This window comes from Copadichromis virginalis, linkage group LG9, assembly GCF_057382275.1.
Source record: "Copadichromis virginalis isolate Kocher_CV1m ecotype Utaka linkage group LG9, C_Virginalis_male_GT1.1, whole genome shotgun sequence".
Classification (NCBI taxonomy): Eukaryota; Metazoa; Chordata; class Actinopteri; order Cichliformes; family Cichlidae; genus Copadichromis; species Copadichromis virginalis.
In genome coordinates, this window is record NC_140626.1 from 35403812 (window position 1) to 35418228 (window position 14417).

The window sequence follows — 14417 nt, forward strand, 5'->3', positions numbered from 1 at the left end:
CTCGAGTCTTCTTTTCTTCTCTGCTGCTTCCTGCTGAGCTTCGCCCTCGTCATTAGATTCAGGCTCAGGTGGGTACAGGTGTGCCTGGTCTCAGTCCCTGTGGATTGAGACCAGGCACACCTGTACCCACTCCAACCTTCTTCATCATGCAAATGAAGTGCAGGCTTCATCAGGGCGCGCCCTGAAAACTCAGCGGCGTCCACAGTGGGCCTGATCCCAGGATCCTCTCTATCCAGCCAGGTGTCAAAGACTGTGTGACGCCTTATTAAGTGTAGTAGCAACGCACTCTGGAAGCTAACGGCTCAAACCTAAAGCGGAGGAATCCACTGCCATCTGTTTCTAAGAGCGACGCCGTCACGACACACACATGATCTAAAACACAGTCTAGACGTCACAGCCGAGGAGAAAGGCCCGAGCGCTGAACTCGAGGAGGAATCGAGCTAAATGTCAACACAGCGCACCTGAAAGTAACCATGGCAACAGCCACAATGACATCGATGTCCACTGTTGCTGAGGTCATGATGTTAGTGTTTCTATGCTGCGGCACGAAGACGAACAGCTGGCTTCATGAAATCGGTGATGCAGATGTCCGTCGTGCAGCTCATCAGTGATGTGCTGAAGAGTCGTTCTTCCATCACACGTGTCGGCTGACGTGGGCTTTTTAAACAAACCTGTCCTAATAATAATCACTGCAGCTCGTTTACTTGCTAATGCTAATCTGTCCCCCACAAACTCACCGCAGGTTCATCCACAAACAGCCCCACCAGCTCCACCCTCTGGAGGTGGATCTGCCCCCTCCGTGCAGATTACAGCGACTTCATCATCAACAGACGAGATGACAGTAAAGATTTTAAAACTGTAAAATGAAGTCTTATGACATCAGGTCCCATCTATGGGACAGTCGGTGAGGACATTACCACCCAAACTGTGACGCCAACAAACCATCAACTTAAAATACACAATAATACCTGTAAATATCCTATACCGAACTGGAGATTGTTATTCATGCTTTTATCTCATCACGACTGGACTATTGCAATTCCCTGTTTACTTGTCTAAACAAAGGTTCCTTGGAGCGTCTGCAGATCGTTCAGAATGCTGCAGCAAGACTTTTGACGAAAGTTTCTAAATATTCACATATAACACCGTTGCTTATGCAGTTACATTGGCTTCCTGTCGAATTTAGAGTCCATTTTAAGATTTTGGTTTTAACTTTCAAGGCTCTTCAACAACAAGCACCACCATATATTATTGAACTTTTGCAGCCCTATGCCCCTAGTAGGTCTCTGAGGTCGAGTAGTCAGGGCCTACTTGTCATTCAGTATACGAGACTGAAAACTAGGGGTGATAGAGCTTTTGCTACTGTGGCCGCCAGACTGTGGAATTCTCTTCCTCAGGACTTACGATCTGCTGATTCATTGATTACTTTTAAAAAACAGCTAAAAACACATCTTTTTAAAACTGCTTTTTGCTAACTTTGTTTGTATCTTGTCTTTTTAATCTGTTATATCTTGTAAAGCACTTTGTGATCTCTATCTAGAAATGTGCTATATAAATAAAATTTTACTTACTTACTTAAAAAGGAGGTAAACAGGAAGTGTTACACACCTGTGTGTGTCGCAGGCTCTAGGCAGGATACGTCCCTCATCACATGGGTAAAAAACCTTTGTATCAGAGCCTCACTGATGATTCAGCTCATTTTTCCTGCACAGATGATCCATCAGTGTTCGTCTTACATTATAGAGCCATCATACAGTATTTATTCCTTTGTATTATCAGCATGTTTGTCATTATGTCCAGAGCAGGCAGCCAAACAAATGCATAAGTCCGTCTGAATAAGTCAATATGGAAGGAAGGAGGGGGCGTGTCTCAGAGTTACCTCCCAGCCAGGCTCAAACACCAAGTGGTCGGCCAGGGCCTGCACCTGGCTTTAGCACTGTGAGGTGCTGACATGCACAAACATGGAGGCATGAAGAGCAGCCACAGATGAGAAAAGAGTGGAAAAATGTAACCAAACATGAGCTCATGGCCTTCTTTGGATTGACTGTTCTCGCAGGAAGTGAGAAGGACTGGGATGTCCCAGTCAGTGTGTTTGTACAAGGCCACTATGTCAATTCAAAGATTTGAAGATATTCCCTGTTTCTTTGATGCCAAGAGGACCAGAGCCTACCGACTGAAAACAGACCACATGGCAGCTTTCTGCTGCGTGTGGGAGCTGTGTGATTGTGTTACAGAGGCTGAACAACGTGTGCCTGTCAGAGGGAGGAGCCAGCTCCTGCAGTGGCTGCAGAGCACGTTTAAGAATACGTCATCTTCACCCAAATGAGACAAATGTCTTATGATTATGTGGAAGAGTGGTGACGCAAAAACTGCAATTTCTCAAAATGAGTTAAAAAATAAATAAAAATGCAAATGGCCTCATGTCACAAATGTGTTTTATGAGGAATACCTGGAATATGAAAATATTACAACTGTTGGTTTCAAAGAGTTTGAAGAATAAAAACCGAGTTCACTGCAAAAACACATTAATTTTATTTGGGGCCAAATAAAATGATTTGGAGCAAAGAAAATTTCTCTGTGTCTGAATTAAACTGTGCTAATCAGGACGGATGACAATCACTCTCATTTGATGCCAAACTGCATTATTTTAAACTCGTAGGTCATTTCCAGGATATTTCAAATCAGACTTCAGTGGTGGCAAAAACAGATGTTTAACATCAGGCAGCGAGGTCACAGCGCTCACACTCCCACACAGCTGTGAGGAGCTCTTACAGACCACGGTGACTGTGCAGAGGGACGTTTGTAGAATCAGCAGACACGTTTAACCGGAGGCACACACAAGTCCACTCTGCTTACTGGCTTTTAACTGACATTAGAAACCTCGTGGAGGACGGCTGTGTGAGGGTTGTTGTTAGTTTGTGTGTAGGCCTTCCTGCTGCTCGCACTGCAGCATGACTGTGCAGCTGATGCTGTTCATGCTTTCTTCAGAGACACACCCACTCCACCTGCACACTCACAGCAAAGCAGATGTGTTACCACGTAATGAAGTGATGCCTCTGCAGGTGCTTGCAGTCGACACATGCAAAGGAACGCTGTCCTCTGATGAGACCGATGATGAGATGTCATTACCGTAGGAAAATCCACACAGTGTAGGTCTGTGTGGGTCTGAGTAGGTCTGTGTGGGTCTGAGTGGGTCTGTGTGGACTGAGTGGGTTTGTGTGGGTCTGTGTGGGAGTGTGTGGGTCTGAGTGGGTCTGTTTGGGTCTGAGTGGGTCTGTGTGGACTGAGTGGGTTTGTGTAGGTCTGTGTGGGAGTGTGTGGGTCTGAGTGGGTCTGTTTGGACTGAGTGGGTTTGTGTAGGTCTGTGTGGGAGTGTGTGGGTCTGAGTGGGTCTGAGTGGGTCTGTGTGGACTGAGTGGGTTTGTGTGGGTCTGTGTGGGAGTGTGTGGGTCTGTTTGGGTCTGAGTGGGTCTGTGTGGACTGAGTGGGTTTGTGTGGGTCTGTGTGGGAGTGTGTGGGTCTGAGTGGGTCTGTGCGGACTGAGTGGGTCTGTGTGATCCTGGTGATCCTAAATCCTGGAGCTTGTTCCTGGGAACGTCTTCAAAGTAAATATTAAATGTTGTGTTTTTGTTGAATGTTTATAAAACGTAATTTGTATCCATTTTTGTTTTTTTTTTAAAGTTGTAAGAATATGCTGACCTAGTTTTGTTACGTAACTTTGTAATTCCTTTTATTGGAAAAGGTTTTGGAAAGTGATTGGTTCATTGGCTCATGGACCCGCCCATTAATCAGGGGATTAAGAGCACCTGGAGGGGTGTGGTGAGGATGGTTTTTTGTTTGCCAAATGTCTGATGGGAGGACGGGAGGGTTAGAAAATGATTTTTTTGACCACTTTTGAAGTTGTTAAAGCAAATTAAGGTAACTTTCGTTTAATTTTAAGTTGTAAGAAGTTATTTGGTTGATTTTTGTTTATAATTTTGCACGAAATAAACGGCATATGATTTTTAAACAATGGAGTCAGAAGTGCGCTCTAAAACAAACCTCCTGTTGCCACCCACGGCCTTTTCTGGGACTTTGTTGGTGTTTGGAAGATAAAAGGCCGTGACATTAACCAATCAGCTGCAGTCTGATCTGTAGTTTCCTGTTAGCATGTAAAGCTTAGACTGAACAGTATAATCTACGTTACAGACGCTGACTTTGTTCTGATGAGCTGCCAACCACAGTCAAAGAGACGTGTGGGCACTGAGACGAGGATCTTACATGTTTGCAAGATTTCTTGCAGGAGCTCAAAGTATCAGGTACTATATAGTATCAGCTGTATATACCTGTAGTACTGTGTATATACCGTATATACAGTATTTTACATGCAGAGCACCTCGAAGCGTCCTTAGATATTAATTTAAAACATTCTCGTACAGACTGGTTTTTATTTTGATCATAAACAGCTTCAAACATCACAGATGGAAACAGGCTGGTGTCCTGCACGTGCTCCAGGGATGACTGGACAATCCATGTTCACATCCTTCCTGATGAAAACAGACCTTTCAAAATAAAAGTTTGACCACAACTGTAAGGAGATCTCTGGTTCTGTGAGAGCACCTGAACACTTACAGAGTTTAGAACAGGGGTGGGCAACTCCAGGCCTCGAGGGCCGGTGTCCCTGCAGGTTTTAGATGTCCTTGAACCAACACAGCTGATTTAAATGGCTAAATTAGCTCCTCCCCATGTCCTGAAGTTCTCCAGAGGCCTGGCAACGAACGAATCATGTGATTCAAGTGTGTTGACCCGAGATGAGATCTAAAACCTGCAGAACACCGACCCTTGGGCCTGAAATTGCCCACCCCTGGTTCAGAACCATGATGGGTGCAGCAGTTAGCCATGTTGGCGTCCTTACGCGAGGTTCTCTCTGATGTGGAAACTAAAGGAGTAAAGATGTTGGTAAACATTAGCTGATGTTTGTTGCTGCTTGATGAAAATAACAAGAACTGTTCAGCAGGATCATCATTCCACTGTATCCTGAAGTATAAGATCATACAGGATTGACTGCATGTTTTCGTTCCACCGTAATCCTGTAAGGTGAACACTGTGGATCCAGACTAAAGCTTAGATCCACTCCAGCTCCCCCATCAGTCCTGCCTGAAGGTTACAACATCTCTGTTTTACAGTTGATTCAAAGGAAATCTGTAAGTGTTGCTGGATTCAGTGACTTCAGTTCCAGGAGCCCAAAGAATGGCAGCTGATTACCAAGTAAAGTACTGGTCACATCAACACTGCATTGTTACCGTACTCTGTGTAGTTGTTAATAGTTCCACATGTTTTGGTTAAACGCTGTGTAGCATCGAACACTGAGAGAAGCTAAGCTTTGTCTAACTGTAATCTGAATGTTTTAGCAAAGTAATGCAGTATTTACTGCAGTATTTACTGCAGTATTTACTGCAGTATTTTGGTCCATGTTAGGTGTCACTGTTGGTTTGACGCCTGTTACCCAGGTCACGTGACTCAGATTGTTCCAGAGGCTCCATCGTTCTCTGCAGCCCCTCCAGCTTCCTCATCCTGTGGGCTGTGCTGTGTGCAGCAGAGCTCTCTCCCAGTCAGTGCCACAAACACAGACTATTCATCTAGAACAGGTGGAGAGATGTGTAAGCGTTCTTTACGTTAAATACAACCTTCGTTTTCATTTTATTCTAACAGTAATTTAGATCAGTGCTAACTGAAAACCAAGAGTGTATAAAACCACCAGGAGCATCTCCAGATGTGCTAAAATACTTTGGGGATTATAGGGAACCTGAGTTGTCCTCGTCCAGCTGCTCGTCCCACACAGCAGAGCTGTTCAGCAGTGACGCCTCCTCCTGTCCTGGTGGGATCGTTAGTCCGTCCTCCAACATGCGGTCCAGACCTGCTCGGAGTCCAGCAGACGCCAAAGATATGAATGACATCAGGCCGTCCTCCCCCAGTGAGTGAAGGACATCCTGGTACGTGTTACTGTAATCCAGACATTGCACCAAAGTCCTCCTACTCTGTAAATACATCTGAATTTATTTTGGATTTCTGGTGTGTTTCCGATCAGTATCAGATCTAACCACGCAGTCAGGTAATAATGTGCAAACGACTGACCTCTGAAGGTGGCAGAGAGGAAACTCGCTCTCCCTGTTCCTCAAACATGATCTGCGCTGCGTGACAACGACACAGCTGTACAGAACACTGACGAGTTCATTTCATTCATTCTTATTCATTCTGTATCACAGCCAATCAGATGAACCAGATTTTTAAAAAAAAATAACACAAAACAAACAAACGGTCAGGACAAAAATTTCTTTCAGGTACATAAACTATGAAGTAGTCAACAAAAAACCAAGTGCAATATGCACGACACAGACTCAGAGATGGAGCGAGCTTAACGGGCTCTTTCTCCTGTCAATCACAACAACTCTGTTATTATTTCATTAGCTGTCGTTTATTTGCCAAAGTCAGTTGTTGTTAACAGGGCTGCTGATCATTGCTTGTTAGAGCTGCATGCACAGCTTTGAGAACAGTGTTTAATAAGTGTTCATATTTATTTGGGACTTAGCTCTACCTCCTGGCTGTAGCTCAGGCGGTAGAGCAGGTCATCTGCTGATCGGACGGTTGATGGTTCGATTCCTGGCTCCAACAGTCTGCATGCCTATAATGTAGAATGAGTCCATTTAGAAACAACTTAAAGTCTAATGCATTAAGGCTGTGATGGATTTACTGACAGTTTGAAGAGGATCACAGATGAACCTCAGCAGCTTCCATTCACAGCTTATGGACACTCAGCACAAAGCTGTTATTTTTCGTGTCTATTGTGCAGAACAAGAGTTTTCAGCACTTTCTGACAGTAGCTGACAGCAAACACAGAGAACCTGTTAAAAACTCAGCCGAGTGAGACGTCGTGTTTCAGTCGCTGTGGACACTGGTCATGAGGGGTTTCCTCGGCATCACTGTGCATCACACACAGGTGACTGAATCTGTGAGAAATCTGGAGCTACATGTGACCGATACAGACAAACGATTCGTGACAATGCTGCCAGCGTGTGGAGAGCTTCCCCACTGAGCAGGTGAGGAACATGATGATGATGATGATGGTGATCAGAGCTCTGGCACGTCTTCACCTCGGATGATCTGACGCAGTAGCGGCTGCTATGGCAAACACAGAGATGGCTGTCAGAGACCATCTCCTTCTCTTTGAAAGTTATCTAAGCTGCACACAAGCACAACATTCAAAGACGTGTTTGAAGCTGCTGCTGTGATCACAGGTGGACTTCAGCCCCGAGACAAGTGGAGGCAGTTCTCCAGTGTGAACATCTGATCAGCAGGAGCTATTGTTCACAGCACCGAGCGGATGCTGCTGAGGGAGATGCCGGACGTCTGGAAGCCTTTCAGCGAAGCAACAGATTTGAGAAAATAGTTTTGATCCGTGATGTCCCTCAGTCACCACATGGAGAAGCTGAAGCCGCCGTCTGTTTCCTGAATGGCCTGGTCAGGAGTCTCCAAGCATCTTTGAACACAAGATTCTTGGAATCTTTATCCGTGTCCGAATGGATCACTGCCCCCTCAGATCCAGTGACCTCACAGCAGCTGCTTTGGATCCTGGATCCTGTCGGGACATAAAGACAGGTGACACAAACCTTAAAGGTAAAGACTGAATTTAGTGGGAGTTTTTCGTCTAAAATTGTAATAAAGGCTCTTTGCTGTTGTTAATTTGTTTGGTCAGATCATCTGCAAAGTCAGAGTAACCTGTGACTCCTGGTGATGATGGAGGACTCTGCTGCTTCCTGTAAGAGGCAGAGGAAGGATGTCGATCCTGCTGATGCACCGAGCGCCTCTGGGTCTTCCTGCACTACTCCATGTGGCCACCGCAGTTTGGCAGCTCTGCATGGAGAGCTGCAGTGGAGCGAGTTCAGCTATGGTGGCATCATTTTACAAATGACTGACAGACTGCAATGCAGAACAGTTAGTGCACATTCCTGTTCATTGTTCACTTCGTGTGTGTGTGTGTGTGTGTGTGTGTGTGTTACTCACACAAACACACAGAGAGCAGACGACACAGAGGACACGCTAATCACGCTGCAGTAAATTTACTGCGATGGCTGTTTGCTCTGTACAGTCTCCCGTCTGAACAGGAAGTTCTGGTTTTTCATTGAATGTTCATTCTGTGACTCTTCTTGCAGCTGAGCTGAGCTGTACATTACTGAGGTGCAATTTCAGGATCACTTTGTGTATATTCTGCAAGTTCCTCAGGTGTTGAGATAAACGCAGATTTCAAAAAGAACACATGGTCTGTTATTTACATTTAACATATAACTGCAACATTGTTTAAAAAAAAGACTTGAACGGACTTGAAATTCAAAGATTCGGACTCGACTCTGACTTGAGGATAAAGACTTGAGACTTGGTCCCACCTCTGGAGCAACACATGGAAGATTAAATTAAATGATAAAACAGTTACAAACTGTGTTGCTGAATAATTGATGTTCATAAAAAATGAGCTCATTCCAAAGCTACCAAACACTGAGGATGAAACGGGTAAACCTTCACCTTCTCGGAGCAGCCCTCCACTCCACCAACGTCACAACACTGCAGCTGTTTGAGGCCTGAAACTGAACGTGTGTTTTTAGAGGACCTGTTATGATGGAAAATATCGAATGATTGCTTTTTACAATTAACCATGTTACTGATTTTGTTAAACATCCTGTAATCGTGCTCTAACAAGTTTAAAAATCATATACACTTTAAGGACACATTAGATAAAGTTGAGTTGAGCAGTTTTATAGTATAACGTGCATCTGTCTGCCCAGCATGTGTTAGAGCTCTGTAACTGAGTATTTCACCGTATTAGCTTGTGATTGGTGTCTATGTGGACCAGGGAGAGACGGCCTCGCTCCGAGTAGCTTCTTCTCACAGCACAGCCTGGTTCTACAATCTGTGAGAAGATCCCTGCAGCATCATGTCGATGCATGGAGGCCATCATTGTCCCCCTCTGAACACAGACACCAAATATCGCTGAACCATTGGATGGGTTTGATTTCTGATAGCTGACATGATGTGCTGTATGTTCCTCTCACAGACAAGTCAGAGCCATGCAACAGTCTGAGGATGTGCTGAGAGAGTGGAACGTTCACAGGTGTGTGATGGTGTTCAAAACAGCGCGCACCATCAACCACGCACTTTCAGCGTTTATCTGAAGAGTGACACTTTATTAGGAACACAGCACTCGAGTCCTGTGGAAGTGCCGGTTTGCAGATGTGCTGTTGTCAGGTTGGTATCACTGAGGCTGCAGGGACCTGTGTAAGCTGTGCCCCCCCACTCGATCCTCAGAGGGTTTGTAACGTGCTCCCCACCAGCTGCTCTGTGCAGGATGAGCGGAGCCAGCAGGGAGGCGTGTCTGTGCTCCTCTCCTGCTGTGGAGGAGCTGCTCGGGGTTTGTTTCTGCTTCATCGCTGTGTGGTCATGTGACCAGCTGAGCAGGGCCCTATTTCAGGAAGCCGGTTTAGAAAACTCAGAGTGAAAAACGATACTCAGGGTTGAGTAACCCCGAACTGTCCAACTCGGAATATTCGGTTTCAGAAAGGCTGATAACAATTAGTTCAATCAACGCGGAGTTGCTTTAACCCCAAGTGAAGCGCGCGCACGAGGATACATAAAGCCCTGATAAGCGGAGCACAGATTAAGCGAGTCACCATGGAGACGGAGGGAAAGAAGGCGCGGTCAATGTATTTTACAGCGCTTGAGGCCGAAATTCTGATGGCAGCATATGCCGATAACATGCAAATTCCGCGGAAAAAAAGGTAACACAGCCTCAGCTGCAAAAGAAAGGGAGCATGCATGGCAAAACATAGCCGACAGAGTCAATGCGTGAGTGTTAATATAAACATTGATCGAGGGATTTCCACCCATTTAACACGTTATTTTATCATATGTTATTTTATTTGTTATTTTATACATTTTATTTTGTGATGTGATGTGAGCGCAACCCAACAGGCCCCAAACGTTCCTGGCAGCAAGTAAAGATGAAATATAAAAATATAGTCCAAACAGGTAAGGTGTAATTGTATTATGAGCCATAGTGCTTGGTCTGTTTGTCCGATGTAAATCAATTGCAGTTAGAGGCTACATTACTTTTCTTTCTGTAAGCACTTATTGAAATTATCTGAGCACATTACAAGTACATATTTGCTTACTCTGTATGCTCAAAGGTGACCCGTTATAGCCAACAGAAAAAAAGCGGAGGCCTGAAAAACAGGTGGGGGTCCTCCACCACCACCACCACTCACAGAGGCTGAGCAGTTGGCTTCCACATTTGTGATAATGTTGGCAGCATCACATATGATCTTCACAGTGCAGAGAACACAAATTAGCATCCATTACTATGATGAAATAATTTGTTAGTTTGAAATGCTACAGGGAACTATGCACCTGTACATTAATGCTGTGGAAAGACTTCCTGTTCACATAGTCTCCTTCATTTACTGAAGGAGCAATGATTGGAATGTGAGTGCCATCTGTACAGCCAATCACGCCTGGGAACCGTGAGAATAAATGTAAAATTTAAGTAGTAGTTCAAGTATCACCACATCATGAATTAAGTTTTGTTCATCCTGCTACCTGCAATTTTGTGGCATCCCTCTTTGATAAATCTTGTGGGTCTATGACCGGGGAACACCACAGACGAGTACAGGAGACGTTTCAGTGCAACTGTAACATTCCTGACTGCCCGACAGACGGTAGCCTTGGAAACGTGCTCAGCGTCACCAATATTATACAGAAAGCTCCCGTTTGCAAAAAACCGAAGTGCGATACAAATAATATGTACAGAACTGAGAGGATGTCCGCGATGTGTCACATGAGCAATATTAGGCCTGAGGATGTTATTCAAATAAATTATAGATTGTGCTGGAAAACGGTAACGTTCACACAGGAAATCATCAGGAAATGATAAAATGTCCAAACGCGCTCTAATCACTCTCTCCCGGCGGAGAGCTCTGCGGAGAATTTGGGCTTCAACATCTACTGGCTCTTCAAGGAAGGAGCACGCCATGTCCGACACTTCCTACAGTCAGGTTTCTGACAAAGAGGCGGAGACAGTCAGGGTTAGTTGAAGTAAACCTGCTAGGGGGCAATTAGATAAGCATGATGCTATGCCGTCCGACAGGTCTGCTGTGATTTCCACAGAAAGACCTCCCCCAGTTTCAGGTTACACTCACTTCTTTGGAAGCTGAAATCAAAGTTCAGAGACAAACTCAGTGTGAACACATCACAGCTCCTCACATTGAGAGAGCAGCAGCCCTGAAGCCCGTCTGACAGGCACCAGCGAGTGGAAGCGCTCCTTTCTCTGTCATCGTTTCGAGCTGAAAGGTGAGTGTGTCTGCCGTTTCTACCTGAAGCTCCTCGTCAGGCTCTGGCCTGAGGGCGAGCGCCACAGAAGGTTTCCTTCCTGCGAGCCTGACGTCTGCTCTCTAGTATTTAGTATTTATTTATTTATTGTCATTGTCAAGAACAATGAAATTGCGTTTGGGGCTTCCATACAACCCAAAAAAAAGAAGAAAATAATAAATACCCCTTAAAACCCAAGTGTACATATTTAACCCAGTGTGACTCCAATGCAATAAGACAATCCTTAGCAATAATGTTCGTAGAAATTCAGACAAAGACCTGAGAAACATGACAAAATACAACAATGCAACCCATTCAATATTATTGTACTGTGAGATATGATATCAGATATGATAGTTATCTATTTAAGAAAGAGGGGGGGGGGCAGGAGGGGGAAGAGAATAAAGATATGATGCACCAATGCAGACCAGTTCATTGCTATTAAGAAGTTGGATATGGTTATTGTCCGTGAGAGGGGGGCAGAGAGTTCAGGAGCCTCACAGCCTGTGGATACAGGCTGTTAATCGACATCGCTGGTGTCGATTAAAAGCAGCTGGAGGCCATCTTTGTAAACCTGCTGAGAACATCTGCAGGGTTTGCTCCTTCTTTCACACTTCATCATCAGCCAGCTGTGTGTGATCGCTTTGTCTTTAATCTGAGATCAGGTTCAAACCAGTTTGAGCTGCAGTGGCAGGAAACAGCTGAGGGCGGGGCATGCTGACATTCCCGACTCCTGATTGGTGTCGGGGGTGTCCACTGCTTCTGCGTTTTGTTTGTTTTGTGCAGGCCGAGTAAACGAGAACAGCCTGTGAAAGATAAGTCGTGTGCGAGTTGAGGCACCTTTAGGCTCCGCCTTGCTGGCGTCTGCTTTTTGAAGATCTCTGTGAGTTTGGGACTGACGGCCGTGGACGGGATTTAAAGTTCCTTCCATCCATCCTGTATCCCAGCTGACCCACAGCCGAACTGGGTGATGATCCTGACCAGTTTAAAGAACATTAATGCAAACTGACCACACAGAACACGTTACCATCACATACACATCATACAGACTCTGTATGAACCCATGTTGTTCGTGCAGCAACAGGAAGTAGTTTTTATTGCAGAGTTCATAGAGGTCATGCTTGAATATTTGTGTTCGTTTGGGGAGGCCTTTTGCTCCTCCCCTTTCACAAAGGATGCTCCAGTGTGTCCTCTGCTAAAGGAAGTAAAGGAAGCACTGAAGTGCCTTTAGTCCATAACATGTGGAGAATTCAGACAGCGCTGATGAGGGCAGATACTTCCAGGTCACGCCTCCTTCCTGAACTAAACCCCGCCTCTTTCTGTGCCTCTGTCATAGTCGTCCATGTGTTTGTGGTGCACTGATTTATTACTGGAGATGTTTGCTAACACTGACTGTGTTTCACGTCGGCGCTCTCACAGTGTAAAGCTGGATCTGCGTCATCGCTTTACACCCGCGTGCGCTCATTACCCATGATGCATCAGAGTCTGATCACAGTGTTTTCTGATGCTAGCAGGAAGCCGAGATGACGGAGCCGGACCTCGTCAACATCCTGGAAGACATAACAGATGAGGAATTCAAGACCTTCAAGTGGAACCTGAAGAACGAGCGGTTTAGAGACATCGAGCCCATCAAAGTGACCCGGCTGTCGACGGCGGAGCGGTGCGACGCCGTGGATCTGATGGTGCAGAAGTATGACATGGACGGAGCCGTGCAGGTGATGGAGAGCATCTTTAAGAAGATCAACAGGAACGACCTGGTGAAGAAGCTGCGAAAGGTCATGGGTCAACCTGCAGGTCAGTGAGGCTGTGGGCAGGCGTGCACTTCCTTTAACCTGTTTGAGCGTTTGACATTCAGGTGACATCATCAGGGTCAGAGCAGCGTCACGCTGTGACAGGACGTGCAAACAGGAAGTGTGTGCAGAGTGTCTCTCTCCCTTTTAAGGTGCATTCAGAGCAAACAGCTGATGGAAGGAGCCGCCCGAGTCGGAGCTGCTGGATTGGATGTTCTCAGGAACTCTGAGGCTCCCGTGGTCGGAGGTCTTCGGCTTCACGCCGAGGCTCCCGTGGTCGGAGGTCTTCGGCCTCACTCTGACCTCGGCATTAATCCGTCCTCCTCTCTCTCACAGGTCTTCCAGGTCCCGATCTGCCAAAGACCGCCGCCGACTCCTCGGCAGAGGAGAAGTTGGCGGCCGTTCGCTCTCAGTTTATCGACAGAGTGTCCGAACCCGTCCTGAGGAAGCTGCTGGATAAACTCCTGGAGCGCCGCGTCATCATCGATGATGAAATGGATTTAGGCGGAGTGAGGAGCAGGGCGGATAAAGCCCGACAGGTGATCGACGTGGTGCGCAGAAAAGGATCCCAGGGCAGCTCGGCTCTGATCGCCGCTCTCTGCGAGGTGGATCCGTGCCTTTCACGGGAGCTGCAGCTGATGTGACGCACTGCCAGATGTTCAGCACTCACAGGAGAGCAAATTAGGAATCATCTGTAACACCCAGAAGCAGCTGATACAGTTCAATGTTCAATCCTCCAATCCACTTACAGAAACACGAGCGCGAGGCTCGTCTATTTGGTTTGGTTTTCACATCAAAGATTTTCACAGAGACGATTTTCTATGCGTCTTTATACAAACAAAGATGTTCAAACAGCAGAACATGTCAGAGTTTCAGCAGGTTTCAGGACTAAAGTGTCCCAGAAACAAGGCTTTGAGTCAAACCTGAACAGTCGGCTCTGTGAAAACCTTCAGGATGGATGGAAACCAAGATCTCTGACTTCCAGTCTGATAACAAAACAATCAGGAAAATGACTTTATTTGTAGAATTTTCATCGGACACTGATGTTAACGAGAAGTTTATTAGATTTTATGGAAACATTTTAGAGCTGATTAGAATAAAAGTCCAACAGATTAATGAGGATTTTGGCTGTTTTCATGTTGTTGAAGTCAAACGTGTCAGAGAGCAGAGGGTCAGAGTTTCATGTTTCTTTCTGTAACTCTGATCAACGTGAAAATAAAAGATGAGTTTCCTGTC

General features: G+C 45.7%; 1 protein-coding gene and 1 long non-coding RNA gene across 3 annotated transcripts; one reads left to right on the forward strand and one right to left on the reverse strand.

The window, feature by feature from the left end:
- Nucleotides 1–4425: 4425 nt before the first annotated feature.
- Nucleotides 4426–8666, reverse strand: LOC146702415 (uncharacterized). Its single transcript, XR_014922339.1, has 3 exons — nucleotides 7756–8666; nucleotides 5786–7615; nucleotides 4426–5618 (listed from the first exon to the last, which is right to left on the reverse strand). It is a non-coding gene; the product is annotated as an uncharacterized LOC146702415 (long non-coding RNA).
- A 2548-nt stretch (nucleotides 8667–11214) lies between these two features.
- Nucleotides 11215–14417, forward strand: LOC146702416 (uncharacterized). 2 transcript variants are annotated; one of them, XM_085469151.1, is made up of 3 exons: nucleotides 11215–11373; nucleotides 12903–13185; nucleotides 13518–14417. In XM_085469151.1, the coding sequence occupies exons 2-3, from the start codon at nucleotides 12915–12917 to the stop codon at nucleotides 13823–13825; spliced, it is 579 nt and encodes a 192-aa protein (XP_085325277.1). In that variant the 5' UTR covers nucleotides 11215–11373; nucleotides 12903–12914; the 3' UTR covers nucleotides 13826–14417. The 2 variants fall into 2 exon arrangements, with proteins under 2 accessions (XP_085325277.1, XP_085325276.1); XM_085469150.1 differs by having other exon boundaries at nucleotides 12906–13185.